The 22830-nt window shown below is 48.3% G+C and overlaps 2 protein-coding genes across 2 annotated transcripts in view; one reads left to right on the top strand and one right to left on the bottom strand.

Moving 5' to 3' along the window:
- COPA (COPI coat complex subunit alpha) overlaps positions 1-17040 on the bottom strand; it is a 29472-nt gene extending 12432 nt beyond the window's left edge. The window contains exons 1-15 of the mRNA XM_080984396.1: positions 16885-17040; positions 15881-15994; positions 14953-15026; positions 14471-14551; positions 14186-14262; positions 13111-13220; positions 9936-10045; positions 8793-8892; positions 7873-8008; positions 7277-7359; positions 5477-5627; positions 4691-4757; positions 4042-4117; positions 1258-1340; positions 57-197 (exon numbers count right to left, since the gene is read on the bottom strand). Of these exons, the coding sequence (XP_080840522.1) occupies positions 57-197; positions 1258-1340; positions 4042-4117; positions 4691-4757; positions 5477-5627; positions 7277-7359; positions 7873-8008; positions 8793-8892; positions 9936-10045; positions 13111-13220; positions 14186-14262; positions 14471-14551; positions 14953-15026; positions 15881-15994; positions 16885-16924 (1443 nt within the window). The 5' untranslated portion in view covers positions 16925-17040. The remainder of the gene's footprint in view (positions 1-56; positions 198-1257; positions 1341-4041; positions 4118-4690; positions 4758-5476; positions 5628-7276; positions 7360-7872; positions 8009-8792; positions 8893-9935; positions 10046-13110; positions 13221-14185; positions 14263-14470; positions 14552-14952; positions 15027-15880; positions 15995-16884) is intronic.
- Positions 17041-17256: 216 nt separating this feature from the next.
- NCSTN (nicastrin) overlaps positions 17257-22830 on the top strand; it is a 28023-nt gene continuing 22449 nt past the window's right edge. The window contains exons 1-3 of the mRNA XM_080986281.1: positions 17257-17411; positions 21628-21732; positions 22153-22276. Coding sequence (XP_080842407.1) covers positions 17306-17411; positions 21628-21732; positions 22153-22276 — 335 coding nt within the window. The 5' untranslated portion in view covers positions 17257-17305. The remainder of the gene's footprint in view (positions 17412-21627; positions 21733-22152; positions 22277-22830) is intronic.

Below are 22830 nucleotides of genomic sequence, written 5' to 3'. Positions count from 1 at the left end.
TGGACTCCACCATCACCACCCCAGGTCAGAGGTCACCTGCTGCTGAAGGTTTCTTACCGTTTCTGCTGCACATCAAAGAGGGTGATGGAATCAGCATCTCTCAGCAGCAGGTTCCCAGTCCCAGCATAGAAAATCTCATCACAGTTGGGAACCTGGACCTTCTTGGTGATCTCATTTTTCAGGTTCTTGATCAGAATCTGCCATTTCAGCAGGCAGGCAAGAGACCGCAAAAATCAGGGAGAGGAGGGAAGAGAGAAATCAGGCACACAAAAGTGAAATCCGGAAGAGCAAGGACTCATTGCTGGCTCAGGACCTCAGACAGAGCTGCTCAGCACCTTTGCTTGCTACTCAGTGTTGCCTTGTCCCTTCTCATTTTAATCTGCCACATAACCTGACAATGGCTTGTAGGGGTAGCTCATAATCAAGAGAGTGGCAGGGGAGAGAGAGAGAAGGAAACAGAGAGCAGCCATGCAGTGTAGTGGCTGAGACTAAGCTGCGAAGCAGAACGCTCCGTTTGAATCTCGGTTGACAGGAATTGCCTCAGGGGACTTGGCCAAGCCATAAATTCTCTCAGGCTCACCATATGCAATACGGAGAATAGCATTATTCCTGTCAAGGAATAACTGCACCTTCCAGAAAGAGCATTTCTGTTCCGATAGGATTTCCCAGCTTGATGGATGGGTCTCTACCACGAGTGCCCACGTGTTAGGACTTCTGATTTGTGTTAAACGTATTTGATCTCTTTGTGTTTTTTAACTGTTTTTAATTATCTTACGTGTAAAATTATCTCGAAATAATGGTTTAGAAAGTGACTAATAAATTAATTGTAATAATAATAATAATAATAGTAATAATATTCCTGTGCTTTAGTCTTCTTCTCAGAAGACTTCTTTGATTTTCATCCTCTCTTCCTAAATCAACGTTTCTCTATCAGGATTCCATGAAACTTGTGGAAGTTCCAAGCTCAGGCAGGAGAAGCCGAGACTCATGGGAAGGAAAGCAAGGCTGCTGCTCCCCAAAGACAGCTCACGGCTTGATGGGACGGGCAGAGCATTTCATATGAAGCTTATGCCGAATCAGACCCTCAGTCCACCTAGGTCAGTATTTTATCAACACTGACTGGCAGCAGCTCTCCAGGGTTTCAGAAAGGGAGTCCCTCCCAGCCCTCCCTGGAGATGCCACTGGGCAATGAACCTCAGACCTTCTGCATGCCAGGCAGATGTCCTGCCGCTGAGCTATGTGGTTCTCCCCACTCACCGAGTGCATCCGATCCAAGACGGCAAAGCGGTTCCGAGCTACCCACACAGCTGTCAGCCCAGAGGAGCGTTTCCCTTCAGGAGCTGGGGGTGGGGTGGAATAATAAATGACAGGCATTAAGTCATATACTGCTGGCTCTGCTCCAGCTCTGCTCCTGCGGATCAGCTGCTCTCTCCCTATCCCCCCCCACCCCCGACTCCCATTTAACCTCAGGCTACATGTAAGATCCAGGCCCTCCTCCTCTCTGCCTCTGACACATACTTTTGGATTCTCAAAGTGGCCCACTGGAGGAGCCAAGCAGTTGCTGGGGGAACCGGCGCCACGACTGGCTGGCAAAGGAGGAAGCAGCCATCCCGGCTGACACGCCACTATGTCACGCTAATGAGCTATGCCTCTGCAGCCAAACAAAGCAAGCGCCGAGGGTCCTGTAGCCAACATAGGCCCCTCCTTTGCCTCTGCTTCCAGCAGCTGTTGCCTCGCACTGAAGCACAAAGCAACGAGTGTCAAGAGAAGCCGCCTCTCCGGGAGAGAACTGCACAGAGTGAGGCATCTGGGCTGCTTCAGACATGCAGGGCAGTACCGTATTTTTTGCTCCATAAAACACACTTTTTCCTTCCTAAAAAGTAAGGGGGAATGTGTGTGCGTCTTATGGAGAGAATGCAGGCTGTGCAACTATTGCTGAACCCAGCAGAGCAAGAGCGAGAGTTGCGCAGCGCCTCTTGTTCTGCTGGCTTCCCAGCGAAGCGGGAGGAGGGACAGAAGGGAGCCCTTACGGAGCCTCTTCCGTCCCTCATTCTGCTTCACTGGGAAGGCAGCACAACAAGAGGCGCTGCGCAGCTCTCCCTCTTTCTGTGCTGGCTTCAGATATAGCTGCGCCACTTGCTCTGGCTTTTCAGGGAGGCGGGAGAAGAAACGGAGGGCAGCCCGTCAGTCCCTTCTCCCACCTCCCGGAAAAGCCAGCAAGAGCCGCTCTATCTTTAAAGAGCCGTGCTGAGTGAGCTGGCTTATTTTAAAAGCCAAATTGTCCCAGGAAAAAGGCAGCGCTCTCCGGCAACGGCTGTGCGGCTTCGCTCCACGGAAGAAGCAGTTGACTCTCAGCACCGCGCCACTTCCCCCTCTTCGCTCCGGAGCCCAGAAGTGGGTTCCTTTACGGGTTGGGGGGGCGCTAAAGGTGCCCGCCGAGTCCCATGGTCACAGGCTTCATCCGCCTGTGATTTTTGAAAGGGTCCCCGCTTCGCCGTAGCGGGAAAGACCCGTTTTCCGTGGAGCTAATCCCTCCGGATCAGAGGGAATCCGCCATTACCGATGGCGCCACCCCGGAACATTATCAAGTGTAGTCGTTAAAACAGACCAGGATTTCACAAGCTCAGATCGCTCCTCACTCAGCAGTCTTTTAGGCTAGCTGCCTCAGTCTTCCTACCCCCATTGTTGTTGTTTTATTGTTGTTTTATTTATACCTCATCCATCTGGCTGGGTGCCCCAGCCACTCTGGGCAGATTCCAACAAATATAAAAGCATAATAAAACACCAAACGTTAAAGACTTCCTGATACAGGGCTGCCTTCAGGTATCTTCTAGAAGTTGTGCAGCTCTTTATCTCCTTGACATCTGATGAGAGGGCATTCCACAGGGCGGGAGCCACTACTGAGAAGGCCCTCTGCCTGGTTCCCTGTAACTTCATTTCACTCAGTGATGGAACCCCCAGAAGGCACTTGGAGCTGGACCTCAGTCTGGGCTGAACGATGGGGATAGAGATGCTCCTTCAGGTATACCATTCCGTCAGTTATATGGGGGATATGTATACTGGGCCCTCTCTGCATGCTTACTCTGCAAATATCTGCAAATTATCCAACGGTTCCCCACTTGATGATTTTGGTGGTAATGCACATAATCAAAAAGGGAAAGCCCACAAGAATATACCAGTACTGCCTTCATGTTTGGAAAGCACAGTAGGAAACTTTCCTCTTTTTGCCATCACACAAAGTGAAAAGAAGAGCCTTAACACTCTTACCGCTATGAAAATGGTGAGGGAACAGGGCAGCTCAAATATTTGCTTGCAAGAGCTACCAACATCGCAGGATATAAGAGTGAGAAACAAAAGCGCCCCAGAGTCCTGGGTGCCAGGAGGAGCTCAGCTCACAGCAAGGCTGGAACATAACTAGCAGAGTTTCTGTGTCTCGGAACGAGGGGAGGTAACATCGCCTTTATAGCAAATGGCGCCTGGCAGCCATGCAGAGCCCATAAATCTGCTAATGTGGGAGGCGGGAGGCTGGCCTGGCTCATGCATCACTGGAACTCGCTCCGGGAGCTTTTACTGCCGTGACGTCAGAGGCAGGGGAGACCCAGCTGGAACTTCAACTCCCAAGTGGAACGAGAGGCACTTGGAAGGAAGAAGTTCCAGCGGCACATTTGATGGGCAGATTACACGCCTGGTCTGGAATTGGCCAAGAGGGAGAGAACGAGCACTGGGCACTTGTACAGCTACTTTGGAAGCAGAGAGGCCTGCCTGGGACGGAGCTGCTTTGCTAGGAGATCCATCACGACAGGCAAGCCAGTGAGGCGGCCTGCTGGGCAGAGAGGCAGGATGGATAGTTTCTAATAACTGATTTATAAAAAATATATTTGCAACCGTAAAAGCGAGGGGGACAAACATGAATTTTTCAAGTCAAAAGAACCTGCCAAGAGCATGTGGGCTCCGCAGGAACGGTGGAGAAGGAACCCAGTTGTGATTTTCGGAGGGCGGGGGAAGGCGGTGGAGGCAGGGAGGAACAGATGCAAAGCTCACCATCAGGATTCTGGGAATCAGCATCCTTAGGAATGGTGTACAGGTCGTAGGTGCTGTTCTCCAGATTACTGGCTCTCTGTGGAGAGAGGAAGAATTCTACACGTCAGACCAGCTCTCTCGGGACTAGGATTTCTTTCAACTGTTTGTGCTTGTTTCTTTTGCTTGGCAATCGCGCTCCAGCATTCGGCACTAGCCTGCAGGTCAAGCCCAGGGGAAGCCCCACATAGAGCGCACTGCAGTAATCCAGATTTAGTAATCTAGAATTAGGCAAATTCAAGGAAGAGAAGATCTATCCGTGGGCATTAAGCCACAAAGGCAATAGACGACCTCTGAATCTGGAGGATCCAAATCTGCAAATACAAGCTGGGAGGGGCCGGGGGGGAGGTTGCCTCCCTGGAGGTATCTGGTTGGTTACTGTGGGAAGTAAGGATACTGGACTAGAAGGGCCCTTTTTGTCCAAGGCAAGTAGCAGGTTCCTTGGGCAGCCGCCCTGTTCTTCCACTTTCTGAAAAGGTGGACATGCACATCGCCCCTGCAGGACTGAGCCCCACAAGTGGCAAGGCCTCAAAACGAGCCCCCAAACCCCTTAGCAAAGGGCGATGAAGTCACCCAACAAGGCTTGCGGAACTCCAGGTTAGCTTCAGCTTACCGTGCAGAGGAGGACGGCGTTCTCCGCAGGGTTGTAGGACATGTTGAACACAGGGAATTTGGAGCCGCTGAGAAGGAGGAAAGTAACAAATGAGGAAAGCAGGGAGAACACAAATAGTAGCTGGCCTGTGTCACAGCTCTGTCTTAAAGCAGCAGCCACTGACGCAGAAGGAAAGGACCCCCATGACCCCCCCCCAAAAAAGGTCCTGGGCTGCAAGGTGCTCTGCTGGTTGTCTGCCTCCATGGTTAGGAGGTGGTAATGCTTCTGAACTACAGTAGCTGGTAACCACAGTGAGAGAGAGAGAGAGAGAGAGAGCCAGTGTGGTGTAGTGGTTAAGAGGGGTAGACTCGTAATCTGGTGAACCAGGTTCGCTTCCCCGCTCCTCCACATGCAGCTGCTGGGTGACCTTGGGCCAGTCACACTTCTTTGAAGTCTCTCAGCCCCACTCACCTCACAGAGTGTTTGTTGTGGGGGAGGAAGGGAAAGGAGAATATTAGCCGCTTTGAGACTCCTTCGGGTAGTGATAAAAGCAGGATATCAAATCCAAACTACTCCTCCTCCTCCTCTCGTGTTCGGGGCCTGCTTGCCGGTTTCCCAACAAAGGCAGCTGGCTGACCTCTGTGAGAACAGGATGCTGGACTCGATGGGCCACTGGCGTGATCCAGCAGGCTCTTATGGTGTTCTTGTGTACAAGCAGCGCATGCAGCCTTCTCCGCCCACAAGAAGAACAAAACAACCACCTAGCAACAGTGGTGGAAGGCATCGAGCGGAAGAGGACCTCCTCACCTTCTCAGCTGCATTACGGCAACATCTTTGGAACTGTTGAAGTCCAGCTGTCGCAGGAAGCGGTCCTTCACGTAGTAGAGCATGTTGCCATGCACAGCGTATGCTGGTCGCTCGCGCTCCAGCTTGAAGACAATCATGCCGCCATCGTGTCCTGGAGACCGGAGAGAGAGGCAGCCTGTTAAGACTTCTGCAGCCAACGCTACAAGCAGACTCACGGCACCTTGCTGGGGGGGGGGGGGAGAGAGGCAAAATAGCATGCCCTCCAGGCTGAAGGGTCACAGCTCAAGGATGGAGCACCTGCCATGTACGCGGAAGGTTTAATCCCTGGTGTGGAAACAGATTATACCTTATACAGTGGTACCTCGGGTTAAGAACTTAATTCGTTCCAGAGATCTGTTGTTTACCTGAAACTGTTCTTAATCTGAGGTACCACTTTAGCTAATGGGGCCTCCTGCTGCCGCCACGCAATTTCTGTTCTCATCCTGAAGTAAAGTTCTTAACCCGAGGTACTATTTCTGGGTTAGCAGAGTCTGTAACCTGAAACATCTGTAACCCGAGGTACCACTGTACCAAGCCAGACTCTAGCTCAGTATTCTCTGCAATGCCTGGCAGTGGCTCTACAGAATTCTAGGCAGGAGACTGACCAAAGCCTGGAGATGCCAGGGAGACTGGAGATGCCAGGGATTGAATCCGGGGACCTTCCGCTTGCAAGGCAGACACTCTTCCCTATGGCATCTCAAGGTGGGGCTAGGAGAAGCCCCAGCAGCTATTGTCTCAGTGGTGGCCCTGCACCTTTGAGCTCTTCCCCATCCGAGGCAGGAATGTTAAGCTTTTGGCACCAGCTGAAAACCTGGCTATCTTGGGAGCTTAGTGCCAGGATGAATGTTTATTTTATTGGTGCTTTTTGGTAATTTTTGTTTTGTTTTGCAACAACAGCACAACAAAAACAAAGCAGCTGCAGGGCCCCAATCCAGATCAGGTGCCCATGCAGGTTTCCGCCTGAAAATTTGCCTTGCTATTTGACCCCCCCCCCCCCCGAATGCTGTTTGCAGAGAGTGGAAGCTATGCGAGCAATGTGCAGTCAGAAGGGAGAGCTTTTCAACAGGAAATCCAGTACCAGGGCCCAATCGGGAATGAGAGCACGTTCCAGATCAAGGTTCCACAGCAGCTTATTCTCTCCAAAGACCAATGCAGCCAGGTTAAGTGTATTCATTAGAGCACTTGACTGTTTTGCAAGCAAAGGCATATTAAAGCACCTTTAAAGGAGAAGGTGCAAGATGCTTCAAAGGGCACTTTCCAGGTATTCCTGTGTTCCTCTTTTAAACCTCTGACATTGGGTTTAAAGCATGGGAAGACCTGCAAAGCCACAAGAGGGATGCAGGTGGGTGGGTGACCCCACTCACACATCAATCATGAGATGTTATAATAATGGCATGTGACTGACAGATCATAAGCCCCACCCACCTGTCAAATTTGGCCTGTGAGGCCAAGCTTGATAAAAGATCTGGCCCCTGGAGCAAAAGATTCCCCCACCCCTGGACTGGACACTGCCAACTTGTTAGATACATGAACTGATCCTCTGCACTTCATAACATTTTGACCCCATTTTCTTTAAAATTATATAGTTATATCTGCCAACTGCAGAGACCATTTTGTGCATGCCATGACATGGGCTTGAAATCACAAAAGCAGATGCCACCATAAATCTGTTTGCCTTTTGGGTGAAGGAGATCCTTTTTTTGGCATCTAGTGAAAACTCATCATCAAATCCAAAGTGACTTCAAGAACAGATCCCATTACCTGCAGCAAAGAGGTTGAGGTTGGGGTGAGCTGCCAACACCCAAAAGCGGTCATGATCCCTGCGGAAAGTCTGGACTCCCGTGCTGGGAAGGGGAGAATGAAAAACAGAGGCAGACTAATTAACACAAAACAACTGGACTGGTTTATTCAATTGATAGCCTCAAAGCAGCTATTTTCCTAACAGAGGGGGTGGGGAACCTCTGGCCTGCGGACTAAATGTGGCCAACACCATCCAAAAGTTTACTAACACTCCTTCCTCACCTGACCCCAAGATCTGGTGGCTCTGAGTTTTGGATCCCTCCATCACACAGCGGAAGGGCCGGAGGTCAGTGGCAGAGCTTCTGCCTTGTGAGCAGGAGGCCCCAGGGTTCAATCCCCAATGGCATCTCCAGACAGGGCCGGGGAAAAGCTCCCTGCTTAAACTGTGGGGAGCCACTGCAGACAAAATTGATTAGATGGACTGATAGCCTGACTTTCTATAAGGCAGCTTCCTGTGTATTCCAGCCAGGCACTTGGCATTCCAGAGCGTATTCTTTTAAATAGTGCAGGGCCCAATATCCCGAGATCAGGAAGGGCAGGCAGGATGGTGCACTTACCGCTTAGACATATCCCAGACACGGATGCTCTTGTCCTCAGAGTTGCTGAGGATGAGTTCCTGGCGGGGGTGAAACACGGCGCAAGAGACGTTGTTGTAATGTCCGCGGCAGGTGTCTACCTCCCAGGCTTTCGACTCTAAGGATAAGAAGGCTGGTGATCACGAACCACTTCCTTGGCAGAGAGGTCAGGGAAATGAGACCCTCCCCTCGAGCTTGTAGAGCAACTCTACAAGGTCCTACATAGGGAATTGGTCCTGATAGTTGCCTAGAGCAGTTCTGGTGCCCAGCCTTTTCAGGTGCTAATTGTTTTTACCCTTTTATCGCATTTATACCCCACTTTTCTCCCAAGCTGGGATTCAAGGCGGCTTACAACAATTAAAAACAACATTACAAAATAAGTCGAGCACAAATGAGTTAAAAGCTAAAATGCAGTTAATGATTAAAATGCAGAACACATTTGGAGCCAGCAATTAAAACACAGTTTGCCCCAACGTCAGCCCAGTGGTCAACAGTGCCTACAACTTAGTTTCCAAAGGCCTTGGCCTTCTGGCAGAAGGATAACAACCAAAGGCCATCACTTCCAGGCTCTGCTTGCCTGCCTCCCAAGGAAGCTCAAGCCAGACGGACTTTTAAACTGGGCCGGCAAGGCATTCCTAAGGCTTCTGCAATCTTCTACTACAGCTTGGCATATGTTTGCCCGCTTTCTTCCCCTAACCTACCAGAGAAGCAATTCCTTCCAGTGCTGGGCTCATTTCTAAACAGCTATCAATGCTGGATCAGATTCCCACCCTGCAGCCAAGGTTCCTTCTCTTAAGTGCCCAGCCAGCCTAGCAGTGTATGCGGCTGGGTCCTTGCTCTTGCAACTTGACTCCAGGGAGGGAGGGAGGGAGGGAGGGAGGGAGGAAGTGGACGGCGCTTACCATTCATCCGCCAGATCTTGACTTGCCGATCATCAGCCCCTGAAACTATGAGGGGCATGGTGGGGTGGAAAGCGGCCCAGTTCACACCACGGTCGTGCCCCTATGAGAAGAAGGTAACTAATCTCAGGCCGAGGCTGCCATTTTGGGAAGTGGCAACATACAGTGGCAACACGTGCCAGTCAATGGGATGTGAGGAGCAGAGTTGCTGTAGCTGCCACCCCCTGCCTGCTAATCCAAAGGGACCCACTCCATCCCTACAGTCAGAAGGGGCTAATATGGCCCTGCCTCTCTGCTCCTCCCTCAGCAAAAACTCTGCTTTACAATCTGGGCCAAGGGGAGAGGAAACAACTGCAACCGCCTCCTCCCTGGTCTTCTGCAGTCACCCCTGAGCCCTCTCACCTCTTTACCAAGAATTCAGCCATCAAAACCATCCATCTTTCTCACTGACCACATAATGCTCTCGACTCCAATCCACAGTGAGCTCCTTATCTTCAAAGCTCTCCACTCCTCCATCCTAGGACCCTGTTATTTCCCCACCTAGAGTTTTGTTTGTCCAACTCCACCCACACTTGACCAACCCAAGATTTCTTTCTTACGCCCTCAAACTTCCCTGCCCTTTCACCCTTTCCTCCTCTTATATGTCCGGAACCACCTTCCAGAACACCCCTTTGAGGCCACCTCTCTAACTTGCTTCAAATCCTTCCTTCAAACACCCACCCTGCTTTCCCCCCAAAGTCTTTGCCATAACCTTTCAGTATCCAAATTATTAAGTCCAAGAACTGCAATGGACGTGAACTCTTCCCCATGCCTGCTCCCTACTTCATTTCCCATCCCGCTTCTGGTACTGTTCCCCAGAGCTGAATTTTAGACCACACGCTTCTCAGGGCAGGGCGCTATGCTCTTAATACTTTGCACATGGGTGGCACCATATAAACAATGGTTTGCAATAGGCTTGATCCCTGAAGCAAGGATCTTTCTTGCAATCCAGTTCTGGAGGTTGCAGGTCTTGCTTATCCTTGTTGCAGAATTACTCAGGGCAGGGTCCAAAGTCCCTGCCAACAGCTGCTTGTGTTCTGAGCAGTTTAAAATAGCAAATATGCAAAGGTGCCTCCCCCATGCACCCCCTGCCCAAGCCAGGAGTACCTCAAGGACGTGCTTCACCACTGCATCAGTGGTGCCAAAGAGATCTACTCCAGTGATTCCCCTAACGTCTGACTCCACGGCTCCCGGGGAGAGGTTCTTCTTCCTCAGGCCTTCACAAAAGGTGAGAGTGAAGAGAGGAGGGGCAAAACATGAGGTTAGTGAGAGGATGCTCCAAAATTCAGAGACAGGCTGTTTATATAAATGGAAGACATTAACGGGTGAAATGGAACAGAGAGAAAAGGGACCACAGGTTACTTTCATTCCCTACGAACATCTACTAGAACAATGCACAGTTGGAAGCGATTTCTACATTTCTTTGCAGTTCACTAGGGAAACTGAGACGCCTTTGCAATCAGGAAGCAAAAAATCACCAGGCTAGGAATGCTGCCGCTGCTGAGTTACCTGGTTGAAGGCCAAAGAGAAATGGGGGAAAAAGTTAATCGGTACCTTGTATATTGGATCTGAAGCATTCTGGCCTCTTATTTTAAATACAGATTTGGCTGTTAAAAGCTATCAAGTTCACATAACCAGGCGGGCACTTTCAACAAGGAACCTGACGCAATGGGCTGAGATCCAGGAAGGTCTAGGCTCAGACAGCAGCCTCCTTGAGTCGAGAGTGGAAGGAACCACCTGTACGCCTGATCCAGGAGATACTGAAACATCTGGGGCTTCAAGGAGGTGGCAAAGGAACTGAACAACAGATGGAAAATTTTTGGAGAAGCTACACAAATCCAGAGGGAAAGGAGGACACTCACAGAATGAACCAGCTATTTAATGCTGTGGGAGAGAGAGTGAGGTGTTTGTGTGAGAGACAGGCAGACAGATGTACAAGAGCTGTGGGGATTAATGTGGTCTGCAGAGCAGTTAGACAGCCTGGTCATGCGAAGGCACTGTCTGGCTCCCGGGTAGTTGGATACGGTTAAAGGGGACTCTGAAAGCTCAGGCAAGAACTGAAGAACAAGCATCACCCTCGGAGCGTTAGACCACCCTGGACGCAGCTCACAGCACTCCCAACTCATTAGGAAGTCTAGCACCATCATGCTTCTAGAGCTTTTCCAGAACTCCCCACCATTTGCTGCCTGGAACCTCAACAAGGCTCAACCTTTTAAGAGTGCCCCCAGCAAGGAACAGTTAGGAAACTGCTGTGCAACATTAACTCTTGTTAAGCCCTCCCTTTCTGCCATCCATGTCAAGGCTCAGCTTCCACCTGGATTAAAAGGGTGCAGGGAGGAAAAAAAGGAGTTATTTCAGAAACACCCCAAACAGGTTATTGTTAGTATCAAGAGCAGGGAAACTTCAGTTACAACGCAGCTTTTTCATGCATTTTAACGCGGCAACCAGACTCCAGACCCAAACTGGCTCCTTTCACGCACTCTCTCAGCAGGAACAAGGGGGACCCTGCACTCAGTTGCCCTGGAAACCCACCCATATGGCTGATATGATTGTCTGTTTTCTCCAAGAAGTACAGCAAATCCACAACATCCACTAATTATCAGGAGAGTTCGGGATGAGGCTACAAATCACTATAAACCCAGGATGAAATTTCCATTGTCGAAATGTAAGGAACAAGAATTAGCACAGGGAGGTGGTGAAAGACATTCCAGGTTCCAATTGCGCTCGGCCAGCTCACTAGGATTTAAGACAAGCTATGGACCTATCTGCATCATGGAGACAATTCTGGCCTAAGGTTGTTGCGCAGGTGACACTCCCTTCGTCCCAGCACTTTGCTCTCTAACTGGCATTTTGAGAGAGGGTGACAACCAGCAGTGGGAATTAACGCAACATTTCCAGATCTGTAAAGATGTTGGAAAAGTTTACGGATCTTCCAAACAACCAGTTTGGAATCCTGCTGAGAAAGTCTGTGAACGTACAGCAAGGGTGCTGGCAGAAGAGATTACAAAGCTCTCCCCGTCAGTAGCCAGGAAGCAGCAATCCTCTCCCCTCCCCTCCCCACAGCTGGGTCATGTCTGAATGTGTGCTACGAAACTCCAGCAGCCCACCCAGCTGAAAACTGCAGTTGAGAAAGCGGCAAGTCTATTGTGCACTCACGAGGGGAGGGGTCCTTGCCCCCAGTTTTCATGTTCCACACTCCCACCTCCTCAGGCTCCCTCTTTTGCAACCAGGACATGACTCTCCCTAGCTCAAAGAATTCTGCAAAGAATCCCTTGTCAATGGCCGGAGTGATGGAAGTTGCAGTTCAGCAACAGCTGGAGCACCAAAAGTTCATCATACTTGCTCTACAGGTTCACTTTCCAGAGGGCTTCCAGGAGCTAGACCCCAAGGCCTGCAGCTTCACTGGAGCACGATCCTTCCTCCATGAGCACCCAGGTGCCTTGGCTCCTTTGCTCTGGCCCAGGGGCCCATCATATGGGCCTGCTCACTCCCAAATTGTGTGATGCTGTTTCCACCAGATCAAGAACGGATTCTTAGAACTTGGGGCCCAATGAGATCCAATGCACTACAGAAATTGGGGGAAGAGCATTATTCCATCGTGCATCCAATTAAACTGATACCATGACACACAATTCTCTGATGGAATTTGCTGCTGGAAGATGACATGAGGGCTGCAGCCATAGATGTATTTAAGCAGGGATTCGGCAGCCATAGTGAAGGAAGAGACATCTATCAGCAGCTACTGGCCATGTTAACTAAACTGAATCCCAGTTGCTGGCATCAAAAGTGGAAGAGGGCAGTTGGGAGAGGGCTTCTCAGAGGCATCTGGCTAGCTGCAGAGTAATTTCCTAGAGGTATTTTAATGGTTGGACAACTCTGATCAAACACAGGGCCCCAAGGTTCATGGCTCCTTCCACGTAGTGCTGATTTGCTAGTTGCACATTTACACCCAGCACAGGGGTTTCCTGCACTTCTCAACTGCTGTTAACAGCTGAGGAGCTACAAACTGATGACAGGTGTGCAGAGTGGGCAGTTTCTACCCAAAATTAAAAGGAATCAAGCAAAACAGAGGGAAACACAGTGCCAGGATCTCCTGTGGTTTCACAGCACCTTCTGCAAAGCAGAGCTGGTGCCATAGGAATGGGGCTGGACTCTAATTACTCCTCTGCCCTGCCAGGATGGTCTATGCTCAACTTCTCCTTCTCTTGTGCTCCGCTTTCAACAACTGCAATTTTGACTGCAGTGCTGCTGCTGGACAGCCCCCTCGACCTGGGCAGCTCACCAGAAATATCCCAAACGCGCACAGTCTGATCCAAGCTGGCTGATACCACCAGGTCCTCCGAAGGGTGAAACTGAGCGCACATCACGTAATGGTTGTGTCCAGTCAGCACACTAGGAAGAAGGCAAGGAAGAGAGGGAAACACTTATGAGTAGTTCCTCTGAGTATTCAGGATCAAAGTCATTCATTCAACAAGATGGCAGGGAGCAATTTATTTAGAAAATTCATGAGCCATCCCTTTAATATAAACCTCTTGCAAAGGGCCAAGAATGCATGTCAGGGGCCAGCTGCCCTTTTGTGCCATTCCTGACAAGGCCAGAAAAACAACAGCATTTCTTGGCTCTCCAGATCTCCACACTCTCAGCTATCTGCAATGTACTAAGTGAGGAAATACAAGCAGTGGGTGTCAAACATGAGGTCTGCTATCCACCTTCCACCTACAAACTCCCAGGAGGATCAAATTCAAGGGAAGAGGCTTGGTGAGAACTCCAGTCATGCTTCTCACTCTCAGCTTACTGATTATTTGTTTTTAACTATTAAGTGTTATTATTAAATTTATAACCTGCCCTTTACCAACAAGTCCCATGGCGAGTTACAGGAATTTAAAATTCAGAATTAAAAACAGTTAAAACATATCGCATTCACAATAGGCTGGTTTCTGAAACACATAATTCAGGTAGCATATTTTGTTGCATTTTGATCCCAGCCTTCCTTCAAGGAGCCTGGGGTAGCTGATGCAGTTCTCCTCCCTCCTCTTCTTAACAATCCTGCAATGTAGGTTAGGCCGAGAGATAGCACACTCAGAAAGCACCCAGTGGGTTTCAAAGATGAGCAGTTCCAGCCTGACACTAACCACTATGCCTGCCTTATGAGGCTGCTGCATTTCTGAGAAAGCGTAACTGAAATCCTCTGAACACTTAGAAAATGCTATATAAATAATATGATGACAACATGATTTTATAAATTGTCCAATTTCACCTATGAATTGAAGAATACAAGGCTGAGGGGTTGCTTTCAATAAAAGTGCTTGGGAACCACAAACAAAAGACATCTGAATGAAGAAATACGTTTTGGTTACCAAACACAGGTTCTGGACTGCCAGTTCCAAACCCGAATGGTTTGATCATCAGAAGCACTCAGGATCCAAGGGTATTCCTACGAACAAAAAACAAAGACACATATCCCTTTCTTTTCTTTCTGCTACATACTGCTTTCATTAAAAAGGCAGCAAAGATACTTTGCAGAGCTGCTGCCCCACTGCTGTTTTAGGGCCTTCAGACCTAATGGCCTATAGAGCAGCAAAATAGGATCTTGGCAGGAAAAAGCAAAACAGGCAGGACTGGGAGCGCCTTGCTGGACTCACATGGTGGAAGAATGTGGTGCGGATATAATCCAAGTGGCCCAACAAGGTGAAGAGACAGCGACGCAGCTTGTAATTCCAGACCTGAAAGTCAGACATGACAGGGTGTACACATCAGACAGCTGAGCACTCCAGATTCCCCCACAATCATCACATTTGGCAACTTTAAACATATTCACCCATCTGTGCTAAGACTACTGCTAAATGAGCCTTCTGCCCAGCTATGGCTGTGTCCTGGGTCTCTCCAAAGAAAACAAAGTAAGAGTAAGGGCTATAGGGCTCATCAAGTCCAGCATACTACTTCTGCCTGCTGTCAATCATATCCCACTGAAGAGCCCCAAAGTGGGGTTGTCTTCAGCACTTGGCAGTCAGAGATATACTGCCACTGCCCATGCAGGCACTATTGCACTGCCATGGCTAATAGCTTTTGAAAGATTTCTCCTCGTGCTGACTTCTTTGCAAGAGGGTGAAGAGATCCTCGTTACCTTAATTTTGTAGTCGTCCCCTCCAGACACGAAGAGTGGCTGCTGTTTGTGGAAATCAATCCCTCTGACAGGGCCTAGAAACACACACATACAAAAGACCGTGTAAATATTTCCCCATTTCTGGTACTTATTAAACAGGAGTACTCAATAGATTTTTGTCCATTCCAGTTGGCTACTCTGACTTCTTCTACCAGTCCCTTCCCTGTCCCAGGACCTTCTCCTGTCAATGAGAAAGAGTTCTTCCTTGACTCACCACTGGGATTCCATAGCCCCAAACCATACTGCGTCTCCAGCCGACTCTTAGTTGCTTTGGCAGCAACAGCAGCTGCAAGACCCCACAATGACTCTCTTGTCCTCTACACACACATACCTTCCCTGGGACTGAGATCCAACAGCCTGCTGGGGGGTTTGTGTGAGGTTGATGGGCTGCAATTGGGACTACTTTTAGCCCATGTTTCTTGCAAACCCCACTCAAGAAAGATCCAATTTTCATGAACTCCCACCTTGGAACTTTATACTGCAGCTTCTGTTACAAAAATTCCACCACAGCACTTAAAAACAAATATGCACTCCCCCCCCACCCCAATATAGCTCCAAGTTCATAGGATAACATGAACAGGAACAAAATAAAGGAAAGAAGTTAATTCAGAGGATGAGTCTCTCTGCATATAAAAAGGTGACAGACAAAGGCCTATATAGGTTTAAGTTAAATTTGCTTTGAAGTGTTGCAGCAAAACACGTCAAAAAACCTTCATACAGGCAATTGAACATCCACTTGCCTATTTGAGATTATCGGATCCACTTGTATTTATGCTTCTACTCACATCATGGTTTGCAATAAGCTGTGCAATAAAGCACCATAGGTGCCCACATTTTTCAGGCAAGAGATCCTGCATATATGTGAACATTGTAAGGGGGCTCCACTTACCATCATGTTCATCAAATTTGTCAATGAGTGTACACATCCGGTAGTCCCAGAGCTGGATTACTCCATTGTGCAGACTTGTTAAGATCCAAGGCCGCTTAGGGTGAAAGCTCAGCCCTGGGAAGGAAAAGGGGGAAGGATGGTTTTAATGTATTTTTAATCTTTGTTGGAAGCCGCCCAGAGTGGCTGGGGAAACCCAGCCAGATGGGCGGGGTACAAATAATTATTATTATTGACAACATATTTGTTCTTATTATTTTTGCTGTCTACATTCCATGCAGTCAGCCAGCAAAATATTTAACATCCAGTGGAAATTTGAACCCGTCTCCTGGGTCACATTCAAATCCACTAACCATTACACCACACTGACTCCAAGGCTCCCCCATCTCTGGTGGGTAACTGTCAAAGTCTAGCAGATACGCCACAATGCCTCGACCCCAAATTTCAGATGCATATGGATCTACATTACCCAACGATATATGAAGAAAACTTAAGTCCCTGTTTTATGGCATATATTAAAGTGTATAGACATGAAAAGAACTATATATTAGCAGGTAACTCTGTTCAGGTACACACCCTTTAATATTACTCGCTATGCAAACTCACATAAACATATATACATACATACATACGTGTGTGTGTGTGTGTGTGTATGTATATATATATATATATATATATATAACGTTTGTAGATGTGATTTCTCCCTCTCTCACGCACACACAAACGTGCCAACATCCCCGTTATCTACCAACAACGCAAGAAGTTGCACTTGTAACCTTCACAACTTTCGCACTGATTCCCCGAGGCGGAAAAACCCTCTGCCCCAATGGGAATCCCATGCAGGTCTACTCGGAAGCAAGCCCCGCTATTCTTAACGGGGGCAGTTCACACGTAAGCGTAAGGCTACGACCGTGCGCGCACTAACCTGGGAGCAAAGCAGCAGGGCTTACTCCCGAGTAACCTGAGCAACGCTAAGGAGTCGGGCCCTCCTCCCCCTCCCCGGGTACCTTTGACGCGGGCCGACTTAGTCTCGAACTTGGTGAGCATCTTCGGGCCTGGCAGCCTCCGCGCCCCGAAGCAGAAGCGACAACCGGACCAGCCTCCACGTCACCGCCCGCTGCCGGAGCGTCCCGCAAGCCAACTCAGCACTTCCGCTTCCGGCTAGGAAACCATAGATTACAGACGGAAATGGGGAGGGAACATCCTTTCTGAGAAAGAGCGCCTCCTGGGGGAAGCGGAGGAAAGAGCCTCCAGCAAAGAACCAGTCGCCGAGGAGGACAAAAACAGGAAGGGCGCGGCTGCCGCTTTAGACCATAGAGGCGGCATAGGACTAGACCGTCTCCCCCTCAGGCCGCTCGCGGCGGGGGAGCGGGGCAGAGCGTCTTCCATGAACCTCGAGAAGGAAAGGAAGCGGAAGCCGCCGGCAAGATGGCGGCCGTCGAGGAGGCGGAAGCGGCGACCAGCTGCGGGCGGATGATGAGGGAAGCTGAAGGGTGGCTCCTCCGGGGGCTCCTTCTGTGCGCCTTGGCGGCAGGTGAGGCAACAACCTGGGTGGCGGAGGCCATGGGACCCCCGGGTCCCTCGAAGGGGCGTTTCGTGCCTCTGCGGAGGCTCGCCAGAGCCCTAACCTGACCTTGCCTGAGAGGAGCTGGGGAGGCAGCCGCCTGAAAGCCCAGGGAAAGCAAAGGAAAGGCCTCTTTTTCTCGGACAGGCGGGTGTTCCACAGGAGCGAAGTGTCGTCCATTGGTCACTAGAATCGCGGTGAAAGAGCAAATGCAGTTATTTGGTCTCTGGTGAAGCTGTAGGAAAACTCCCCCCCCCCCGTCCCAAACCATTTTTGGTAAAAGCTTCGTTGGGACCAACCCAAATGTCACGAAAGCTTGGGGAGCTTTTGAGTTCTCCAGCGTCCTTCACTAGGCAACACGTTGCAAAAACGAAAGAAAGAAAGAAAGAAGTGCGTCTGTGTGTTAAAATTTAGGAAAAACGTTAAGGGGGATGTTTTGGCCATGAGGTCAGCTTGTAGGCTTTGTTCCAAGACGGGGGTTGCAAGCAGAATAAGCCCCTCCCAGTTGGTACATGATTCTGTGGTGGAGTTGCAATAGTCGCTCCCTGTCTTTGGGGAAACGAAAAAAGAAGAAAAAAAGAACTGAAGTCTAGCTGGTAACCCAGATCAGTATTCCCATAAATTTGTGGGGAGGGTGGATGTCAGCTACTGCATCCTCATCCTCATCCCCAGACTCCCAGATGTACAGAACTTTACATCTGTAATACCAGGGAGGGACTTTAGCCTGCAATCTGATATCATGGAACTCATTTCACAAGTTGATGACTTCATGGCTACAAGTTTTTTTATTTTCTTCACTCCCTGCTTTGCGATAACCTCTAGCTGAGGGACTCCGCTGCTTGCCAAGCTTTGTGAGGTTTTATGCCAGCAATTCATAAAATAGCAAACAAAAAAACAATGAACGTAGGCCTGTTGATATAAAAAGAGCTCTAAGAGATACCTGAGAGTCAATAGAAAACTTGTGGAATCTGCTGGAAAAATGTTATAGAACATGGGACCTCCAACACTAAATGCCTGACTTCTAGTTGGAGTCAGTTGGGACTCTTAACATGAGGGCAACTAAAAATGATTGTGTTCATAGTTTATTATTTATTTACAAATGCAATACAATGAACATTAAAAAAAGTTAGAATGATAAAAATAAGAAAATTCACTTAAAATGCCTGCTGGAAAAAAGTCTTCAGTGGGTGCTGGTACTTTGGTGGTGATGGCTTCCTGCCCTCAGCTGGAAATGATTTCCATAAAATTGGGGCCACAGTACTAAGTAAGTGGTTGCTGGTGGATATGAGTTGCGCGCTGAGCATATGGACTGAATACTAAGTCCATTAAAAAAGCAAAAATAAAAATAAAAAATTGTGTGTGTTTGTGAAAGCCTGTTGGGCATCTGTAATACAGGGACAACTAATATTGATCATGTCAATAGTTTATTAAAAAAAAATGACCACATATAGAAACACAAGGCATTGAAAAGTAAAATGGGTTAAAAATCAGGAAATTCAGTCAAATTGCCTACTGGAATAAAGTATTCAGTAGGCACTGGAAGTTCAACAAGGAGGGGGCCAAACTGACTTCAACTAGAAGGGAATTCCATAAAATTAGGCCACAGTATTGAATGCATGGCTCCTGGTGGATCTGAGCCATGGGGGACTAACAGTGATTCCCCTGGAGATTGGACAAGGATACAAGAGATTATGTATCAGGCTAACCTCAACAACATAAAAGTACACTTTGATTGCTTCCATGGCTCAAAATGGGTTTCAGATGGGGACAAACAGGGGAAGTGCAGCCCCGTTGATTCTCCCAGATATCTGAGTAGTTTTCAGTTCCTTTTACCATAATTTCCTGCTGTGATGGCCACATGTCTTTCTTCTCTTTAGTGGTTCATTTTCTTTTTTAAAGCAGTTGGTGCTTGGAGACTGCTGTTTTGCACAGTCGCCTTTGACTTCTCAGATACCACAAAGTTCCATGTGGTCTTGCATAGTTCCTAATATCTAAATAAAATCTTGAGTCAAATCACCAGTATGCTGTCCTCCTATTATTTACTTTCAAGGAGGTCATGAAAGTAATAAACAGGTATCTGTAGTTAATTTTAGAGTAGATGAAAGGTTAACAAACCTATACTTAATCTACACTGGACACTAGTACTATGAGGGACTAGGAGAGATCGTTGAACCTGTTCTGGATGGGGATGCCGCCCTCTTGAAAGAGCAGGTTATACAGTGTAGGAGACTCCTTCATCCTTACTTTTCCTAGATGCCCAGATGGTGACAGTTGCTAGGAGTGCCTTTTTATCAGCTTTGCCTATGTCCTTTCTCTAAGAAGACCAACTCACATTCAGTCAACCATGCTTCAATTACTTCCAGATTGGATTTTTACCTTGACTTTGAAGACAATGATAGAAAACCATTCAGTTGCTTTAATTTTCTACCTGCATCATGCAGCTGTTAAAAATAGAAGAGCAAGATCTGTAAACAGAGGTGGTAAAGCTTCACAGCTTTTCTCTGTGCTTAGCATCATATTTTGGGAGATTATGACATAGGATGGCTGGAAGGAAGGAGTGATACTGGATGTCTGTAAAGGAAACCCTGAAGTGCAGTGTTGGGGGAGAAGGGATCCAGCTGAGGTTTTTCTAGCCTCAACCAGTTTGAGAAGCAGCAGAAAACCTTTCTGCCTTGGAAGTGAAAGCAAAGATAAGTCAGTGAAAGTTGGCTTCATAATGGCTGAAGTTAAACAAGTATAATTTATTAAATTAGCAGGTGTCCCTAATAGGATAGGAGGTTGTCGTAGTAAATGAGTGAGCAAAAGATGGATGGGGATTGAGGGATGGAGATACTGTTAGTCACATGCTTTTGGTGAATGTAGCAATTGTATCGTGGTTTAGTTGTTTTGCACATGACATGTAGAATGTTCACGGCTAGGGTTGTGTTTGCTGCTTCACTTTTTCATTTGTGCACAGTGACATGGGATGGGGAAAATTGTTTAATCAGTTCATTAGCAGCAATGAATGGGTGCTAGTTGCAAATAGGGGAGCTTGGCAAATTCAGATTTTACTTTTGTTTACTGAATGCAAATAAAATAAACATGCTAAGTTAGTTTACTCTTTAGGTTTCAGCATCAGAAAATTTTCTAATGCAACCTGATGTTTTTAAAAAATGCAAGTTATCCTAATTTGCATAAGAGAAATTTCCATTTTGGAGTTTTCCAGAAAAAAAATCCCTGATTACATGTTGGATTGGGGATGGGGCATGTTTTGCAATACTTTGAGGATCTGTTGGTTGCCGATTGGGGTGTTGTGAAAGAGGGCTTCCAGACTCCACAATGCCATCTCATTGACGGCTGGCTCTGAGTCGCTGAGATAAAACAGGCAAAGGGGAGAAGGGTTATTCCATCCCTCAGTCCGTCTGCTTGATCGGCATCGATTTTTCCCTAGCCTGCTATGAGGCCCACAGTCTGCATTTCCATACTGGCTTCGGGAGGAGGCTGCTTCGTTCTCTCTGCAGCCCACATGGAAATTAGTCTTAGCAGGCAAGTCTCTTACATGGATTTATTTACAAGGCAAGATTACACTAGCCCAAGGTAGTTTGTGACTGAGTGGGGATTTGAATGCAGGTCTCTCTGGTGCTGTAAAGACCATGCCACACACTCAACTGTGAGGCGCAGCCAGTACTTAAAATGGCCTAAGGGTAGCCAACATAGCGGTCCCCAGACGCTTCAGGCCAATACGATCATCAACCGCACCCAGTGCTTGGTGGTGATGGGAGTTTTGATCCAGAACATTTGGAGGTTGCTATGTTGGCTACTCCTGAGCCACACCATTTCAGGGAGCTGTCAAGGAAATGAGAGCAGCCCTTGAGTGGGGACTGCAGAGAGGCTGCCAATTGGATGGCCTCCTAGAAGAGATACTGTAGTGGTGGATTTCCGGCATCAGTATAAGGTGGGACTAGATGGCCTATAACAGGCATTGGCAAACTCGGCCCTCCAGATGTTTTGGGGCTACAACTCCCATGATCCCTAGCTAACAGGACCAGCAGTCAGGGATGATGGGAATTGTAGTCCCAAAACATCTGGAGGGCCAAGTTTGCCTATGCCTGGCCTATAAGGTCCCTCCCAACTCTGTGGTTAGGCCTGGATAGTCGAGGCCAGATTGGGATCTTTACATCTGTGTTTTCTCTCTCTCTCTCCACAGGTGCAGGCTGGTGCAACTCTGTTGAGAGGAAAATCTACATCCCACTGAACAGGACGGCATCGTGTGTCCGCCTCCTGAACGCTACTCATCAAGTTGGCTGCCAGTGTGAGTGTATCCCATTCTAATGAATTTTTGCCTGGGAGAGAAAGTGGAGCTACATCACCTGGACCGCATCTACTCAGCCACAAATTTGTCAGTTGGCAGGTGGCATTTTAGATATAAGTAATTGATGTATATGTGTGGTGTTTTAGAGTTGAATAGGACAGCCCCTGCTGGCTGTAGTTGCAATCTGAAATTCATCATGGGAGGAACAAGCAGATGAAGGGGAAGCAGGAGTAAACTGGGGAAGAAGTGGTAGTTATTTCAGTTTCATGTACTTAGTTTCATTTACAGCACAGCTTAGAAGCTAGCTTGGGTGGGGGGGTGGCAAGTCCAGTGCAATTGCCAAGCAACAGAAAACAAAACACCCAAGGGAGCTATCTGGTGAGAATGTTGCATCAGGGACCTCTTCCTTTCTCATGGCAGCCTCCTTGAATGGAGACACCGGAGTCATCCATGTAGTGGAGAAGAAATCTGACCTGAACTGGGTGCTGAAGGATGGGCCACATGCCCCTTACATGGTGCTGCTAGATGGATATCTTTTCACCGGGTAATGAACCATTCCCCCTTGCCGCTTCCCCCACAAAAAGTGCCTAACTTATTTATTGTGCTTGTATCTCTTGTTTCTGTTAGAAAATCTCAGAGAGGCCCCTGGGCTGGAAGGAACCATGAGGGTCATCCTCTTTCAGCCTCTTTCAATGCAGAAATCTTTTGCCCAACATGGGGCTTTAGCAGTGTTTCTGCCATGTGTGCCTTCCGCCTGTTCTTGGGTCTCTGGCAGCGTCGATACTCAGCAGATCAGTGTCAGCAGAGAATGAAATATTTGTCTTGCATGCAAGATGTTTCACATCTTCTCTCCCCCTCGCCTGCTTCCAACCCCTTCTTTTCACAGCTTAGCTTCTCCTGTTCTCAATTCTCATTGCGTTGAGTTTGTTTTTAAGTTTGTGTGTGATCTTGCATGGTACCAGATCTCATTTAATAATGTGAGTTTTGGGCTGTCTGGGCTGGAGCTCAGGGGTAGAACAGCTGCTTTGCATGCAGAAGGGTCCAGGGTTCAGTCCCAAGCATGTGCAGATCTGGCGTATCTCCCTTGACTCCTGCTTG

The sequence above is a fragment of the Podarcis pityusensis genome, assembly GCF_964106645.2.
Source record: "Podarcis pityusensis genome assembly, chromosome: 16".
NCBI classification, from domain to species: Eukaryota; Metazoa; Chordata; class Lepidosauria; order Squamata; family Lacertidae; genus Podarcis; species Podarcis pityusensis.
The sequence above is the reverse complement of the archived record's forward strand: the minus strand, read 5'-3'. Positions and strand labels throughout refer to the sequence as shown.